This window comes from Thunnus maccoyii, chromosome 8 (genome assembly GCF_910596095.1).
Source record: "Thunnus maccoyii chromosome 8, fThuMac1.1, whole genome shotgun sequence".
Classification (NCBI taxonomy): Eukaryota; Metazoa; Chordata; class Actinopteri; order Scombriformes; family Scombridae; genus Thunnus; species Thunnus maccoyii.
The window spans coordinates 11,303,426-11,321,884 of NC_056540.1; the positions used below are offsets into that span (position 1 = coordinate 11,303,426).

At 39.6% G+C, this 18,459-nt stretch overlaps 1 protein-coding gene across 2 annotated transcripts; it reads left to right on the forward strand.

Moving 5' to 3' along the window:
• The first annotated feature begins 8,525 nt into the window (after nucleotides 1–8,525).
• On the forward strand, nucleotides 8,526–17,062 carry LOC121902338 (homeobox protein MSX-2-like). Of its 2 annotated transcripts, none has more exons than XM_042419601.1 (4): nucleotides 8,526–9,050; nucleotides 13,902–13,994; nucleotides 14,646–15,238; nucleotides 15,975–17,062. In XM_042419601.1, exons 3-4 carry the CDS (start codon nucleotides 14,938–14,940, stop codon nucleotides 16,418–16,420), a joined length of 747 nt encoding a protein of 248 aa, XP_042275535.1. In that variant the 5' UTR covers nucleotides 8,526–9,050; nucleotides 13,902–13,994; nucleotides 14,646–14,937; the 3' UTR covers nucleotides 16,421–17,062. The 2 variants fall into 2 exon arrangements, with proteins under 2 accessions (XP_042275535.1, XP_042275534.1); XM_042419600.1 differs by lacking the exon at nucleotides 8,526–9,050 and adding an exon at nucleotides 9,059–13,749 and having other exon boundaries at nucleotides 13,894–13,994.
• The last annotated feature ends 1,397 nt before the right edge of the window (nucleotides 17,063–18,459 follow it).

Sequence of the window (18,459 nt, forward strand, 5' to 3'; positions counted from 1 at the left end):
TCAGCGAATAGTTGAAGTTCTTGGGACATTTGCTGATTTTTCAGACTTACATTTAACTTCAGTTTCTTTTAATGTTTTATGTAAAGCACCTTGAACGTCCTTGTTGCTGAAAATGTGCCATATAAATAAACTTGCCTTGCCTCAGTTAACTTTATGGGTGAAATTTACACAGGTAATGATGAATATTTGGCCTTTTGAGCCCATAGCAAACGAGCAAACCACACTTTGTAGACCATACTATCCACACTGTGTGTTTTACTGCCACCTGCTGGCTGACAACACCACAACCACTAAAGCCTGCAGACAGAGTTGGACCAAGGGAAAAGGCAGTTGGCGTCTTCCTCCAAAAAAGTTCATGTTTGTAGAGTCTGGAAGGGGGAATTATGTCGGCTAAGACTGTGTATGTGCCCCGGTCTGGCTCACAGCTCGACTCCAGTCAAAGAGGTGAACCACAAATGGAGCAGACCGACCTTTCCACTTGTAATGGAGCTCAGGCTCAGAGGGCCAAGCGCGGGAACAAACGGGCCAGATGTGAGAAAGCTCGGTCCGTTTTAAAAGTCAAGTTACCCGGTCTCAGCAGCCACACCAAGAAAGTGAAAAATGGGGACAAGACGCCGAGGAGATGGATGTCAGAACCTACTGTAAATGAATCCAAGACAACCGTCAGTCGAGAAGAAGAAACACAGTGTAATGTTGGCCTTAATATTAGCTTATCAGTTAGCTAACATACCTAACTGTTAGTGAGGTTAGCTGTTGCTAGGTAGCAGACATTTTTAAATGTACACAAACAGACAAATGAGCGCTAGTTTATCTTGAGTGTAGCTACACAATAAGAAAAAACATCAACAGTGCAGTAAAAGCTTAGGGGTAACAAGATGATAAAGAGATTAAAAAAACCCTTATAGAATCAGTTATTTTAATGGCCAGGAGACAACTGTTGAAAATGAACCTTTTGGCACAACACTAAGTTAGAACATTTACAGTAATGTTGATAAATGTGCATTGTTTTTGTAAAAATGAACAAAACCATGTTCCTTTTTTCCATCAAAGTTTTGCTTTTTGTTTTGTCTTGAAAGACTGTATTTTCAGCTCCGTTGGCCTCAAACAATCCCTCAGACGAAACAATGGAAAGGAAAAATTACTCTTTGGTTAAACGGCTCATAACTCATGAGGTCAGAAGTAAATATTCCTCGTGTTTGGGGTCACAAGCCGGAAAGGCTGAAAGTAACTGATCTAAGGAAACCCAATACTGTATCCCAAACTACTTTGGTGAAACCTGAAATATTCAGGTGTTGTTTAGATTGTATTAGAGATATTTTTTTTCAAATGAATGGTAATTTTCTGAGCTGTTGTTTGTGGTGGTGTTGCACTGGATTGCCTTTTAAATTGTTATTGTGTCCTTCACACAGATGCAGATCTGCTAATTTATTATCACAACAATCTTTTCAGATGGATTTCCAAAGGTCAAAGTCTTTACAATGGGTGACCATGGTTTAAACTATCATGATAAAGAATGTAGCCAGCGAGACAACAAAATCAACATGATCTTGCTTTTTTCCGAAGAACATTGAACAAATACATTGTTGGTACTAAACAGGTTTAGCTAGCAGGAGAAGCCTCATATTCACATGCAGTATTTGTGTTGTCAGGTGCTGGAACTGATTCTGACTCTGTTGGTGGAGATGTTCTCTTTTTCTCCCAAAGACCCAACAGCATAGCAACAACTGAGAAGAAAAAGGTAGGCCCTATGCAAAGTTTACAGTATGTATTGATTAGTGACAAAGAGTCATGGGAGAAGACATTGAACAGGGGAAAGATGCACTCAAACATTTTATAATTTAATTCAGTTGAATTCAACATCACTTTGGGTTCAATTTTGTGACAAACAAAAAATGAAACCTGGCAACATGTCAATTGCAAAATGCCATGTGCGTCAAAAATCAATAAGTCAGCACTGTATGCATATTATATGCCCTTGGTTTTAAGATGGCTAGTTTCTGCTTTAGCTTTCGCTTTGTCAGTGGAGATAATGCGTGCATCTAGATGATGAAAAGCAGAAAGGGTGGGCTGTGTCTTACGCTCATGAAGTCAGATATGAGTAATATGACACCTACAGTGGACAGCACACATGGTGGAACAAACTGACAGGGTAAACAAGCTGACTAATATTGGTATTTCATCCTTCTATAATTAAAAGGTTTTGTTTATCTAAATGAGGTGTTTGTGGTTTGTAGGTTCACACAAACTGCGTAATGTAGAGGCCTTTGTGACAGAGGTTAGAACTACAAGGTGAAGTTGTGTTGCCTGGAATTAAAAGGTCCCCTGAGGCATAAAGGCTATAAAAGACAATTTCAGAATTAAAAACAACAATTACAGTTCTTACTGGGCCGTCTAAATTCCAGTGCAAGTTGTGTCATCACTGTAACAGCCAGAGACATAGGCCTTTTTCACAGCAGATATTTTGACGTGTCATAATGATAAAAAGACACTGGTGTTAACTAATAACATTAACAATGTCTCTATTCTATTCAAGTCTACCAGCCATGGCAGTGAAGCCACCACGCACAATTCCAGGAACCTGAAACTGAAAGGAATCCAGCCATCATTAATGTTATTATTTACTTCTCCTACTGCGAAAAAGGCCAATTATTAGAGGCGCTCACATTATATCTTCAGCTGTACTGTATATTGCATTTACCGTGCATGCCACAAGTTATACATGAACGATCAATTCAAGTTTAACCACTAAATTCAAAAACTATCTAGAGCCTACTCATGAATGACCTGAACATGTTTTATATATAGTATGTATGTCATATATACTTATTTAGATATATATTTATTTAAAAATATTTGTTTTGATAACATCATAATTACTAATTCCATTAACTTTGACATCAAAACTGTTACTTGAATACTCTCCAGTACAAAGTGAGTGTGTGTTCTGTTAAATCCAGTGAAAAGTTTGGCAAACATAGATGTTTTTAACAGAAGATATTTTAACATGTCGTGGAAAAACACAGGTGTAAATAATCAAGTTAACGATTGCTGGTATTGTGCATGTTGGCTCACCATCATTGATGTAATTAGTAACACCTGTGCTTTTCCTAGTATGACAAGTCAAAATGTTTGTTGAATCACCTTCTCCTCATCCATCATACTGACACACATGCACTGTACCGTCTGTACCCATGAACCAGACCACAAAGCTCTTAATACTGCTTCTTTCTTTTCCTGGGAATGTGTTTCCTGTCCTGGACAGGCCAGGCTTGCTGTTCTTAGGACCATCTCCAAGATGCTGGAGGAGAACCAGTACATCAGACAGAGACTGGCCTCCCTCAACCAGGTCAACTCAGGCTGCACTGACTGATGAAGCAGGTCTCTTTCTGTATCTGAAACACATTATCAGTGTTTTTTCCACATCAATGTTCTAATTAATGAATACATTTAATTCTTTAAGCGTGGATTGTTGAGCCCAGTTTTACAACATGGCACAATTGTGGTTCATTTTTATGTGTCCTAACTGGTAATTCAATGTCAGACCATTTAGCAATCTGCTTAAAAGCATGTATTTGTTACAGTGTTCATTGGACACTGTTATTTCATTAGAGGGGTCCATATTCAAATCTTTGCTTAACATTTTCATGCAAATGAACCACGGTTTATACTTACATGATATAGTCAAATCAAGCTTTTCAGCTGCTATACAATGTTAAATAGTAGAGCTTAATGCAATCCAACACAGTGAGCCTGCAGCTCATGCTACAATATTTTGTCCCCATAAATTACAATTGGTGGACAAAATATTATGTACATCTGAATTGTATAATAACACAACAAACAGCTACCATTGAAATGACCATAAAGTGAAATTGTGCAGCACCCATAGTGCAGCATGTTGCAGGAATGACCATTTCTTAGAGAAAATGTTCTTAATTGTCCACCAGAGGTCGCCACCCCCTCTAAAATGAATGTCCGCTATGGCAAATTTCAGTTCCTGATCACACACCAGCGCTTTACTGAACCATCTATGATGGTTCAGTAAAGTCAAGTCTCTTAGAAATTTAATAAAGCCAATCTAATAATTTAACATTTTGATCTTCACTATTGTATAAATGTTGCACTTATGTTTTTTAATAACTTGTCCTTATTAGACTTCAAATAGTGGCTTGTATTGTGCTTCTTAGAGGGAAATTTCCTTGTTCTTTAACACTAACTGAATTTGCCAGTTTGCGTGAATGCAAAATACTACATGTCGACTGCAGTTACTGTTTAGGTTTTAAAAGGAAACAGTGCTGGTGATTTTGAAAACTGACAAGCAGAAGCTGTTATTTGGTCGGATTTTGAATTACAGAAGTAAATAATATGACATTTTTATAGCATAGTATAAAACAGCTCACTGCATTGACATTGTTCTATCAGTTATAGCATTTTTCATTGATAAAAAAGAGGTTTGTTGAAAAATATTAGATTTGTTAGTGACCTGAACTTGTTCACCAAAGGTTTCAGTGATAAATTTGTCACCGGAGGTTTTATGTTTATTCCTTTTATTTATATTAGTAAATCAACTTGAGAGCAGCATATGGCTATGATTATTCTAACTGTAAAATAATTGCTGTTAAAGCATGGACAATTTACTTTAAATTGTTCTGTTTCTTAGTGTTTTGATTGATGAGCCTCATTGCCTCTGTGTTTAGAGGCCAGTTGTTTTACCCTTTTCTGCCCTGAACACAACATGGCTGCCTTATCTGAGTTCTCACTAAAGTTCAGAGAAGTGTAGTGATTGCAAGTACAGTATGTGCTGTAATATAAAGCACGTGTAGTCTTTAATGAAGTTGGATAGAGTAGGACCCATTTTTACTGCTGCTGTGAGTATTTTCAACAAACTTATCAAAATAACAGTTGCTGTAGCTTTTGAAAGTTTTTAAGACTAAACAGAGAGATGACTGGCACTTGTACTGCATTAAGGTCAGCGATGTGTTGTCCTGGCATACCTGAGGTCACTAGTGTGATTTTTTTTTTTTTTTCTCATTATGTGTAAACCACCTCACCGTAGAGTACCTACAATCAGACATGTTTCACCTGCACCTGCAGCCTTTCATTTAAAAAAGTTTGCTGACAAGGTATACTCTCAAACAAATAACTTTCTAAATGTTCCTATAGTAAAAACTGCACAGCGTGTTTGAACAACACGATTTGGGCATTATCTGTTCCCTTTATGTAAAACAGCTTCAAGCAGCCTGGATGTACTTGGTAATTTAATAATACCATGTTAGATTCAGCATGTGTGAACACAGAAAATTGAAGATGCTTCAACTCTGTTTCAGAAACGACTTGCCAACTTGATAGTTTGAGTTCTGCTGCAAATAGAGCTGGTGGTTTTGAGCCAGTAAACAGGCGGTTTATTGACAGTGTTTTTACAGCATTGAGGATAAATGGCTTTTGGTGTGGTGATTAGCAGTTAAACAAGCCTTTTAATCAGAGCTGTGGTCTGCAAGGAGACTGGCAGACTGTAGCAGATGTACCTCTTGACCACACTGTCAAGCCTGTTGACCAGCGGTTTGCTGCATTGTTTACATGGACAGAGGCCCTGGGATGTTGTGCAGTTTTGTAACAAGCTGGTTGTGCAGGACCTATTCAGATTATAATGTCTTCAGTAAAACTGGTGATATGCTGGAGAGGAGGCAAATAAAAGCCACTGAGCCGTAAAATGTAACGTAAAGCAATAAGAACTTTGGTTTAATGTAAAGTAATAAAAATGTTTTGTATTAAGTATTGTTTGGGCCCAGCTGTGAATTCATGTTTTACATAAAGTTGTCTTGTGTTGTTGCAGCTCTAAAAGGGAAAGCCTCTGTTTGGACTCCAACCAACTTTCTTGGGTTGAAGTGAGTGTTGGGTTTGTGTGAATGTTGTCCCCCTAGATAAAGATCGCAGCACGGTGGTGCTGCTGTTTCTAAAGGTGACTAATGTCTCATTATAACACCTACTGAACCACATCCTGACTGAAATAGCTAAGTGTGAGAAACTGTCTGGTAATGTCAGCAGATCTGAGAACTGTGTCGTTATGCCGCAGACTCTGGCCGGACAAACTCATTTTAAAATCGAGCGCCAGCCACCTGTCGTCTTAGAGCATGTGAGCACATGCTATACTTGATCACCTTTTTCCTCAGTGACTTTATCAAATCAAAAAGTGCTGTCTCATTTTGGTTGAACTTTTTCACTTGTGACTATTGACATCGCCATAGAAACTGATAAGTTCAACTGTCTACAACATGAACAGAAGATCTCCACCTGCATTTAGGCTGTTTTTCTTCCATCTCTAATAACTGTAATCTCAAGCCAACTTTGATCAAAGAACAAAATACATCACACACTGACACTATCTTTGATTGCGTTAGTGTATGTGCATATGGACCTGTCATATAGTATGCTGTGAATTACATTTCTGCACTCTGCTGGTATACTAATATTCCATTCAGGCCGACACAGTGACATGCTCCATCTGACAGACAGCTCTGTCTGCATCAGACAAAGTTTAGAGAAGTGGCTGTGCCCGGCAGCCCTGCCTGTTATCAGAGGCAGGGAAGACATCAACAAGATGTGCGTTTTCCAAAACAACCACTAAATCCTAATCTTTGAAGCCTCTCCTCCTACAAAACCGAAACATTTGAAAATATTCCCAATAAAACACACAGATGTGGCCGAAATTATTGGTACCTTTGCATTTGATTAAAATAATGCACCATTCGCCCTAAACAGTGTCGAAATTATAAGATATTTCATTATCAATGCATGTCTATGTTTTGGTTTGATACCCTTTAGAAGTGGTAAGAAATAGTTGATTTGTAGTGATACTTTCAGCAGACTATTGTGTTTTAATTAGTATCACAGGTGTTTTCAATCTTATAATCACTCATGCAGCCAGTTTAAAAGGAGAAAATTACTCACTCTGCTGTTGTCTGTGTGCATCACATTGAACATGGGAAACAGAAGGAAAACAAGAGAGTGGTTTGAAGACATCAGAAAAAAGGTAATAGCCGAGCATGGTCAACGTAAAGGTTACAAGACCATTTCCAAAGAGCTGTTCCTGTGACAACTGTTGCCAATATTATTAAGAAGTTTAAGGCCCATGAAACTGTAGCCAACATCTCTGGATGTAGTTGCAAGAGGAAAATTGGCCTGAGATTGAACAGAGGGATTGCTTGAATGGTCGAGAAAGAACCAAGAAAAACTTCAATACAGATCCAAGCTGATGTTCAAGTTCAAGATATAATAGTTTCAAGTCGCACCATCCGTTGCTGTCTGAATGAAAATGGGCTCCATGGTAGAAGACCCAGGAAGACCCCACTTCTAAGAGGGAGACACAAAAAAGCCGGACTGGACTTTGCCAAAATACATGTTGACAAGCCACAGTTCTTCTGGGAGAATGTGCTGTGGACAGATGAAACAAAATTAGAGCTTTTTGGTAAATCACACCAACCCTGTGTTTACAGAAGAAAAAATGAAGCCTTCAAGGGAAAGAACACCATGCTTACCATGAAACATGGAGGAGGCTCAGTGATGGTTTAGGGTTGCTTTGCTGCCTCAGGCACTGGGTGTCTTTAATTTGTATGGGGCACAATGAAATCAGAAGTCTATCAAGGCATTTTGGAGCGAAACATACAGTCCAGTGTCAGAAAGCTGTGTCTTATTCGCAGGTCATGGGTTTTCCAGCAGGATAATGACCCCAAACCTACATCCAAAAGCACCCAAGAGTGGATGAGAAGAAAACGTTGGACGGTTCTAAAGTGGCCTGCTATGAGTCCTGATCTGATTGATGTTGAAAGAGCTGAAACTTGCAGTTGGGAGACAGCAGCCATCAAACCTGAGAGAACTGGAGCAGTTTGCTCAAGTAGAGTGGGCTGAACTACCAGTGTAGAAGTGTAGAAACCTTATTCAGAGTTATAGAAAACGTTGTGCTACAAAATATTAAGGGTACCAATGTTTTTGGCCATGCCATTTTCAGTTGTTTTATTGTATTAAATATGTTAAGTTGTAAATCAAAAGCAAAGTTTTAGTTATATTCAATGTGAAATAAAGAATGATGGATACCATATATTCTGTCAGTTTCATCTTAATACAGAGAAAATGTAGTTTTTGTTTTTTTTTTAAAAGATGGGAAGGTACCAATATTTTGGCGACGTCTGTAAGTCTCACCTTTGTTTAGCTTGTCCACCTCCATTCAAGTGCACATAATTTTTGAGTATGTGGTTTGACAGTAACCTGACGCTCCAGATGATTTGTTACACAGAACTATCTGAAAATTCGTCCTCAGAAACTGTTTGGAAAAAGGCAGGCACTTTCAAAAAAATACTTTGCAGGTGATTGGATGAACCATCTATCACCGTCTTACCTTGCTAGGCAGCTGGATTCGTGACACTGATTGGTCTGAACCACTGGTGGTTCGAACACAAGGGCATAACTTGAAGCCTGACAAAACGGATTCTTGCGTGATCTCGCAAATCCAGCTGCCTCACAAGGTAAGTTTGACAGCATATTAGCACTCTTCCCTTTCTTTGCATTCCTGTAAGAACAAAAGAAATACGAAGAATTATCACCATGACACCTCCTGAACCACAGTGTGATTATGGTGCCTCATGTGTTTCATATTGATGCCAACTCCTTAAAAGCATTTAATTATTTTCACTGCCAGATGGAGTTCAGGGTGTTGAAATTTGCAGTTTCATCAGCCTTAATTAAGTCAATAGGCAGCAACCCTTTTCAAGCCAAGAGCACACTGCTGTGGAGTGTTAAGTCTAATGTGTCTTTTAGCACGGCATGGTGGCTGGTAGCATCTGTAGAGAAATAGAAGACACATTAACCAACTAAGCTGTTCTCCAGACCTGAAAAAAACATTTATCTCCTATGAATGTATCAGTAACTTGAGTTTAGTCAAAATAAAAAAAGACAGTTTTTGACATGAAAATTGCCATGAAATTTTGTACTGATATCCTCTGTTCACAAAGAATGAGTCCTGATGACTTGGTGCTCTCATCTAGTGCCACTAGCAGGTCAGTGTATTCATTTATTTAGTAAAATGTCTCAACATTTACTTGATGGTTTGGAACAAAATGTTGTACATTTATTTTTATTTTTTGACATTGATGGTTCTCAGAGGATGAATCCTAATGACTCTGGTGATCCATGTTGTCGCTATTAGTTTTTTGTGAAATACCCCAGCCACTGTTGGATGCCTTCCCATGAAATTTGGTACATGTTTCCCTCTGGATGAACTCTGACTTCCTCTAGTCCAATATTCTTTGTCTTGTTAATCTGTCAGTTTCTCTTTGCTGCAAAAATGAACAGTTTAAAGTTTTTCTCTTAATACATAGACACATTTAACATTTTATAACCACAGAAGAAGGTTACCTATATACTCATAGTCACTTGTGAATTCATCTCCAGAGGCCATGACAAATGAAAAGTAGTGTTTTACCTGTGGATCACCTGGTTGTAGCTACACTACAGTGTAATCACCCTGCCTGAAGGAGCTGTCACAGCCAGGCGGAAGGCGCCACTCTCACTCTCTGCAGATGGTGTTTGTGTGTACAAGGGCTGAAAGACAGAATCAGAAGAAACCAAACTAAGGATATGGTTTACCTCATGTTCTTTACTTTCTATTCACATGTTTCAACACCTGCATTCCTTGCATGATAATGAGTTCTGTGACATGAAATTGCTGTTAATTCCCTGTAGCTTATAATATGCAGTGCCGAGGCTAAATAAGCACAAAGCATACACATTGTTAATGTGTTCTGAGGGTGCTCTATGTAGCAAATGTGGGGCAAAGTTTAAAAGTTTGACGCAGTTCCGGACTCAGAGATGCTGTATCACATGCACGTTGCACATTTGCAAAACTGTAATTTGTTGTGGTGAAATGGGGATTTACTGTCGCTGCAATGCTTTCATCAGTCAGGGGATTTGTTTAATTTGCTTCAGGTTTTATATTATGAACTTACTTGCTACACACAACAGTGTGTGGACACACAATGTAGCTGCTGAAAGATCCATCAACTAACCATGAGGTAATGAACGCACTGACTGAATAGCCCAAAGAAGCAATAATTAGAAACCACCTCCAGCGTCCCAGGAGATAATTACCCACTCAGATTAAAATTTGGTTTGCCTCTTGTCCTTGCAAGTTGTCAACTGCATTGATTATATTTGCATGACATAGCTGTCTTGCACAGAATTGCTTTGAAACTCAAACAATAGAGCATAACTAGGGTACTTGTTTGTTTGTTATGAATGTTCATATTTTCAAGCCCTCAGTTAAATTGATAGTTCCAACCTCTTAATCGGTTCTCATTTCCATTTTTATGCCAAAATCTAATCAGTTCCCAACATGAACCCTTGATATAGAAACTGTGACATTGATTATTCAAATGATCCTCATTGGGAACGAGGGGAGATGATCCTTTTCTCTGTGAGACTCTCTTTTGACTGTTATGATGCTTGAGATGTGTTCAGGCAAAGTAGAGTACAGAATACATTATATGTATAACAGGACTGTAGTTTAAGAAAGTACGCTCTTAACCACTGTGTTTCAGTAAATAAACAGTTATGGGAGTGGTGGGTGTCAGCTTTATAACACAGGACTAATCTGAAGGCTTGCAGGCCAAAATGCTCCCCAAATAAATACTTTCCTTAGATTTGGGATAAACATCTTAAGAGCTCATTTTACTTTTAGCTGTAATCCACCCTACCCTATACTTATAACAACATTAAACATCAGTTATCTTGAAGTTGTCTGCGGTTGTGCCTTTCTTTTTTTTTTCCGGGTAGTTTATTTTGACTGTCTCCAGATGAAATATTGATTCAGTCTTGATTGGCTCAAGATGGCCACAGTGAAAAAAAAAGAAATCTGTGGGTTGTTGTGTGCAGCTGTAGTTAGTGTTTAATTCAGCTTTGAACATGATGCTGCGTATCATGGAAACAACGCCATGGGTAGGTTGGACCCAAACCTCACTTTCTAAAGTTGTGTGTAAGAATATATGGCTGGATTCTAAGCTCCTGAGACTAAGATTTTATAATCAGGAATATATATCATATCAGGAATAATCAGCACATGGCTTTTATTTTTTGATTTTCTGTGTCCTTTGAAGATCATGGGGAATAGATAAAGTGACTAAAGCAAACTTCCTCCCTGATTTAGACCAAAATGTTTTGGGTGTTTGTAAAGCTGCTCTTCTATGGATTTTGACAACGATTATACAGACGCAAACTGTAGACATTGAGCCGAGTGTGCACAGATATATGTGTGCCTACCCCACACTGCTGCCAGCAGAACTAACGCAGGTGAAGCGAGGCGGAAGAGAGAGCAGTGCTAATTGGTGTTTGGGGCAATCAATGTGAGCTGAGGATTTTAGCTCTTTGGTCCGTCGCGGCTCTGCCCCATTCGGAGACTCTGACTCTGTAACCTTTGCTTGGATGATCAGGTTGCACCAGCACTGTCAGTAACTAACTTCCTCTGTGTCTTCATCCACAATGGGAGGGAGACCCCGCAGGAACTCTCCCAGCGCTGAAACCAGTGGACAGCAGCGAGCTAATTGGGCCTGGTTACTGGAGGAAAGAATACAGAGACAGATTACACTGGTGGCAGATTATTGGGGGGTTATGCACTACTGGATAGAATTATTTTAAAATCAGGCTACTTCTGGTTATCTGCATATATGTACTAGACAAGCTACATGAGCTAATTATGCTCAAACATGTCAATGCTATTCTATGGATGATACCCTCTAATAAGACTGTCAAACACTACAACTACTGCTGCTTCAAACCTCTAGAGGTACAACTAGTACTACAACAGCTGTTACCACTTCATCTACTACTGCTAGTATTACTATTTAAAATACTTTTACTGCTTCAGCCTCCCTCAGCCACTGCTTATGGCTTGATCATACTTGTCCACCTGCACGCAAGTAAATTTGCACGAATGTTGTTCAGAGATGGTTTTTGTGTGTAACATTAATGTGTCCGTTTTAGCACGCATCTTTAAAGGAAGTTGGATCAAACAAGTAGCGTGTTTGACGCACAAGATCACAGAAATGTTGAGATTTGGGATGGGTGCACGTCGGATGCTTTGTTAGCTTCTGCTGCTTACTCATGCTCTCTGTGGTCCACATACAGTAGACATTTACGTGTATCTTCACAGAAGCATAACCACTAACCTCATGAGAATATTATTTTTAGTTTTCATATTTTTAGTTTTCTGTAGTATTTTTCTTGACCCAGTATTGAATGATAAAATGCAACAATATGTTCTATTTTGGAATAAGAAGTCATACATTTTTGCTAATATTAAACGTTTTCATAAAGTTAGTAATTAAGTTTTCACATCTTAAACATAATGATATGGTCCTAAAAGCCGAATTAAAAGAGCAATACTTACACATTTTCAGTCCCTCCAGGAAATAGCGATTTTGCAATCGCAATAGCCTAATTAACACAAATTCAAGAAATCCACGCAATATTTGCCAGAGCTTGTAATTTTGCTAAATTATCACAAATTTTCCACATGAAATGGCCAAATCAACAGACTGCCTGTGATTTCGACCAATTGTTGCATTTCGTATCGTGGTAACTTAGGTCATTGCAAGCGCACACCGTACATTGAGCAGGGATTCAGGCGCACATTCAGGTGAAAGATGGACAAATCTTACCTGCCAACAAAAATTACTGCCATAGGCCATGCAAAATAATTCCTAAATGTTCCCAAATGAGGTTTGCATTCAATTGGATTTTTGACTAATTGGATTCTTTGATAGAGAAGTCTAGTTGTTATTAGCCTGCGGGTAAATGTTTCCAGTAAGTTTTGTTCCCCTAGAGTCTTCGTTTTTGCACACACGCACACACACGCACGTGTCCATGCAGTCCATAAACCTATCTGTAGGGAGCACACTGAAATGACAGAGGGGCCTCTTAATTGATTTGCATGTGTTCAACACAGAGTGAGCTCATGCTGTGTGAGCACTTTGCTTCATACAGAGATGGCTGCATTCACACCAAATCCGGCAATGCGTGAAAAACAGCAGTCTTACCATTCATTTGATCGGGGGCACTATGTATATGCTGCAGGACTGGGAACCGCATAGGCCGTCTGGCAATAAATTGAACTGGAATCAATTTTTGCCGAAACGCAACCCGACGTCACACTGCGGTGGCCAATCACATACACGCAAGCAGACATTCCTGGTGGATTACTTTGTAACGTCAACGTATTCGGCTGTTTACCTCGTGAAAAACAAGACAGTTTCCGCCGTGAAAACTTTCAAGACTTGCAAAATCATGTCTGTGAGTTTTACAAACCGCTGCGCTGTGTTTTGGCTTCTGATAAATCCTCGAATGCATTAATCTGTAACTCCAACTCGACTTCCTGGATCGTATTTCATTGTCTTACCGGTACCTCAAACAACACGCCCCCACCATCGTAGCCCCCTACGTTGCAGTGCCGGATTTGGTGTGAATGCAGCATAATGATATTGAGGCGCTGGGGAGTCGAGCCCCTGATGCTACTGTAATCCTGCTGATTACAGAGAGCACACAGTCTCTCTGAGGGCTGATCACAGAGCTCTGGCCAGCATACTACAGTCACTTCACAGGTGGCCTTTGTACGTGTGGACATCTGTATATGAGAGACACACACAGACACGGAGAGAGATGTGAGAGTATAAGAAAAAACTGGGAACAGACTATAGAGCCCAGCATGTGAGTTTCTAGCATCCATGCACTTTTTGGCTAGTTTTCAAGATAAGTTCATGGCCTTGTCCCATCAGCGAGTGGTTAGAGGCAGTGTTTAGGAAGACTAGAACTGCTGTTGTACTTCTCATGATGTTTCCTAATACTCTCAAGCCCTACAGGTATGAGCTTCAAACAGGCACGAGACGCCTCTGTCTCCACCGACAGAGCAGAGACTGGGACTAATCGCAGCGGGCGCCACACACCTCAGGAAGGTAGCAATTTTCCATCATTACTATTAAATCCTGCTTAAAAGAACCGGATTCCACAGACCTAATTACAAGGTGTTATAACAATGTAATGACAGTCATTTTAAAGCCTGCCCAAAACCATAATCCATCTCCCCACTGACTCTCACATTCAAGTGTGTGGTTACTGCACAGTGATGTCTGAAATTTAAAAGCACTATGATTCTTATTGATTACCATTGTGATTACTCCCACAATTGGTGTGTCAGTTCGTGCATGTTAGGGCTTGAATTAGGAGCTCTGTCAGCTTTTGTTAAGTCGAAATACTGCTCTTCAGATGTGACACTGGATGCTTTTCATCCTGTGCTGCTGATGCTCTGAGACACTCAGGCCAATCCACCCGGCTAATTGCAAGATAGAGTAGAGTTTAGTAAACAGGGTATTGATTAACATGTAAAAGTTCTTTTTTTTCTCTCCCACAAAGGCTCTTTCCAAGCCTTAGTCTCATCTAAATTTCCTGTGCATTAAATCAGCTCATCAAGCAGGACTGTTTTTCTTTGCTCTCACTGTCAAACAAAGGTTTGCTCAGTTTGCAGAGTGAATAAAAAATGGTCTATTGCTGTCAGTAATTATGATGAAAACGTGCGAGTTATTTTCAACAAACAACCTTTTTCCCAGCGTAATTAACTGTAAATGAGGCTGATGTGCGGCTGTGGAATCGGGGGTGTGGCACCTACAGAGATCCGATCCAACTACACCGTCCAATCGTCTTCCTCCGAGCCCGGGATCATTGGCTGGAAGTCCGAGTACCTCCCAAAGTTTTACCAGCCACAAAGTTGACAACTTTGTGACTACTTGTTACTCTGAAGTTCTCTCCGTGTTGGACGCTGGGTGTTTGCACTTAATGACAAAAAAGTTATGAGTTTTCTGGACTGGAATTAGATATCGATCTCTACCCCCAAAGCGAAGCATGTTTTCCCCTGGAGACTGGAGAGATGAGTGTTCAACAGACGAGGATGTGCAAGCACCGCGGCTGAAGAGGCGTACGGCTCAGGTGTCCTGCCTGCCCTTCAGCGTAGAGGCGCTCATGTCGGACACGAGGCCGCTGGCTGCGACCGACAGACAAAACGGAAATAAGTCTTTGAATGATGATCAGGTGCAGAGGCCGGATGAGATTTCCCAACAGTTAGTGTCTATCAAAACAGAGCCATCGGAACAAGGAGACTGTGCGTCTTGGATATCCAGTCCCATTAAGCTCTCCACCCCACCCAGTAAGTGATCAGGGATAATGTCATATGTCAAATATTTATCAATACGGAATTACTGTTAAATAATGGTATATATAATATTTTCAGTATTTGACTGATTTAAATTGCCCAATCAATTCAGTTTTAAGTTACATGTTTTAGACATGAGAAATTGAAGGGTAAAATCGCTGTTCACAGCTGGCTTTAGGTTTTGTAAATGTGATAAAGGATGGAAGAGATTGGAATAATTATAATAAATATACAATAGGCCTATAAATCAATATCAGCCCCTGTCATCTCAAGTGGTGTAAAGAAATATAATAACAGGACTATTTTGTAAAATATTTAAGTACTCTAATATTTATGTAGATGTGTGTGAGTGTATATATATATATATATATATATATATATATATATATACACATTTCCTTTTTTGTGTTTTTTGTCAGTTAAATTATGCTATTGAATTAGAGAATTTAGATTAGGGCTATTGTTTTAAATTAGATTCTCTTTATTATTGAATAATCTGTGTAATATTTATCATTTAGTCTAATAAATGTCACTGTCCCCAGAGCCCAAGATGACGTCTTAATAACAAATAACTTGATTTGTCTGACCAACAGTCCTAAAAGGTATAAAGTTGGCAAATGTATTATGATTAATTTTCCTTCTAATCTAATTTAATTGTTTAAGCCTTAATTGAGTTATTTGGATCTTAAACCAGTGAAACAGTATATTATACTTTTCGTATGTCTTCTAGGGCAGCTCAGTCCAGCAGTCTGCTCCTTAAGGAAGCACAAAACCAACCGTAAGCCCCGCACTCCCTTCACCACCACGCAGCTCCTGGCCCTGGAGAGGAAGTTTCGACAGAAGCAGTACCTGTCCATCGCCGAGCGGGCCGAGTTCTCCTCCTCCCTATCGCTGTCAGAGACCCAGGTCAAGATCTGGTTCCAAAACCGACGAGCTAAAGCCAAGAGGCTTCAGGAGGCTGAGGTGGAAAAACTCAAAATAGCAGCTGGCGTGGGGCCCAAAGCTCTATTTCACCCTGGCTTCTCATCCTTAGGTTTCCCCTTCGGTGTTAACCTGCAGGCTGGATCAGCAGCGCTCTATGGACTGGGCTCATACAGCCGCAGCCCCATTCTCCGCGCTGCGCAACTGGCCATGTACACCTCTCCAGTTGGCTACAGCGTGTTCAACCTCTCCTGAGAGGAAGCAGCATTACACAGACAGAACTGTGGGGACATGGATGTGTATAAAAAGGATGGACAAGACTATATCATGAAGACGTGCACTTTATGAGAGACTTGATGAAGAGCGTGAAGTGGTGCTCAAGCTTCATGATCTTCACTGGTCTTGAAAGGAGAAGTTATAAAAATGTCCATTTACTTTTTGCATGGATGGACAAGGATACAGCATCTCAAAGATCCTTCTTTGCTGTTTGCCAATGCTGATTCAGCAGAGGGTCACTGATAAAGAATGGAATATTGATCGGGCCACGTTTATCTGATTGTTGTCCTGAATACCAGATTGCATTTATTGTGTATTGTCTTTTTATTAGTATTTTCTACTCTTCTTGTATTTCCTGGATGATTCCAGCACCTGTAATATAATTTTTTACTTGTTAACCTTGAATATTCAGGGATATTTTATATTATACTTTTCTGAGACCAGTAACTACAATTACTACTACAATTGGAGAATTACATTTTATCCAGGTGAAATGCATGCTTGGTTAAAAGCCAAATTATTCCCAAATGACACATATTTATTTATGATAGCCCTTAGATTCATATATTTCATGATGCATATATACATTTTGTCATTAAATTAAAGCTTTAAGTAACCCTCTATTTTGTTCTCTTTGCTTGTTTGTGGTATTCATACAGAATGGTTGATCTCCTCATGGCAAGCTAACTGTAGCCCTGCTCACGTACAGGTGTCATCCAGTAATACACAGCCTTTAATGAGTGTTGCAACACTCGGTGGTATTTCAGCGCTCCAGCTGAGTTTGGTGGCCCATCTGCTTCTGACCTCCAACCGCCTCCTCTTGTGTACTCCATATTCAGCAAGCGGCTCCCTCTAGTAGGCTACCCGTCCCTTTCTGTGGGCCATGTTTTTTCCTCAAAAGCTCAGAGCAGGTAGAAATTGCCATGCCGGCGGTGCCAGGAAGCCTCTATGGATGACAGACATGCTTAGGATTTGCTGTCTCTGCAGTCCTGGCGTAGGTGTTGATATTTTGAGTTTTTTCCTGAAAGCCCCACCAAATTGATTTTTTTGTTTATTTAGTGCTATGCATTACCTTCGAAATGCAACTTCCTCCCAACATCAACACTTGTTTCCCATGATATTTCTGTTTGCAATACAACATACTTGATTTCAAGCTCCTCCTTTGACAAATGTGGCTTCTCTGTTGTTCTCCTCTGCAGACAAGTCACTTTTTATGCCTCTGTAAGCTAAGTAGTAGTCTATTCTATAACAGTAAATCGTATGGGTTCAATGTACAGTGTAGCAGTCCTAATTGCTTAATATGTATTAGATGTAGAATGAGTTTAAACAAACATGTACCCAAGCAACTTTCCCTTGTAGATAATACAACATTTGACCAAAACACTGCTGCTCAAAAAACAAAGTTTCAACTGGGTGTTGAAATCAAAATACCAAGGTATCCTTTTGAGACTTTATGTTGAGTTTCTGCATTTATTAACCTTTGAAGTAAGGAAGTGATTTGTGACGAAGTAAAACATATTAGTCAAACCACTGAGGTATTTAGCTTACTAATCTGCTATACCATATGACCGTCTACGCCTCACTGCTGTGTTGGTGGATGTTCAACTGGGTGGCCCAAGTGAAGAGGTGTTGTACTCTTTAATAAATATTTATCTAGCCAAATTCACCCTAAAGATGTAGAATTATGTTTTCAAAAAGGAATATTTTCTACAAATAGCATATCTCACGTTGGTTTAATTGCAAACATGTGTTTTCATATTGCTCTTGGATATCACAGAGGTTGAGATTCATTCGTTTGATGTGAGCTGTATTTTTAAACCGTACACTTCAAATGAACTCTTTCTGTGAACTTCGTAACCCAACATTTTACCAGCCTGTCCCTTTGCAGTCCCTGGTTTAATTGTCCTTGTCCCTGAATTCTAACTCCAAAACTCTGTGAAATTATATGTGCAGACTCAGTGATAACAGAACAGGGCATTAAATGGTCTCTCTCTCTTTCCCTCTCCTTCTGTAAACTT

Coding starts and splice junctions, on each gene's coding strand:
- LOC121902338 (XM_042419601.1), top strand. CDS start 14,938: ATGTTTTCCCCTGGAGACTGGAGAGATGAGTGTTCAACAGACGAGGAT. Junction 15,239..15,974: donor TAAGCTCTCCACCCCACCCA/GTAAGTGATCAG, acceptor TATGTCTTCTAG/GGCAGCTCAGTCCAGCAGTC.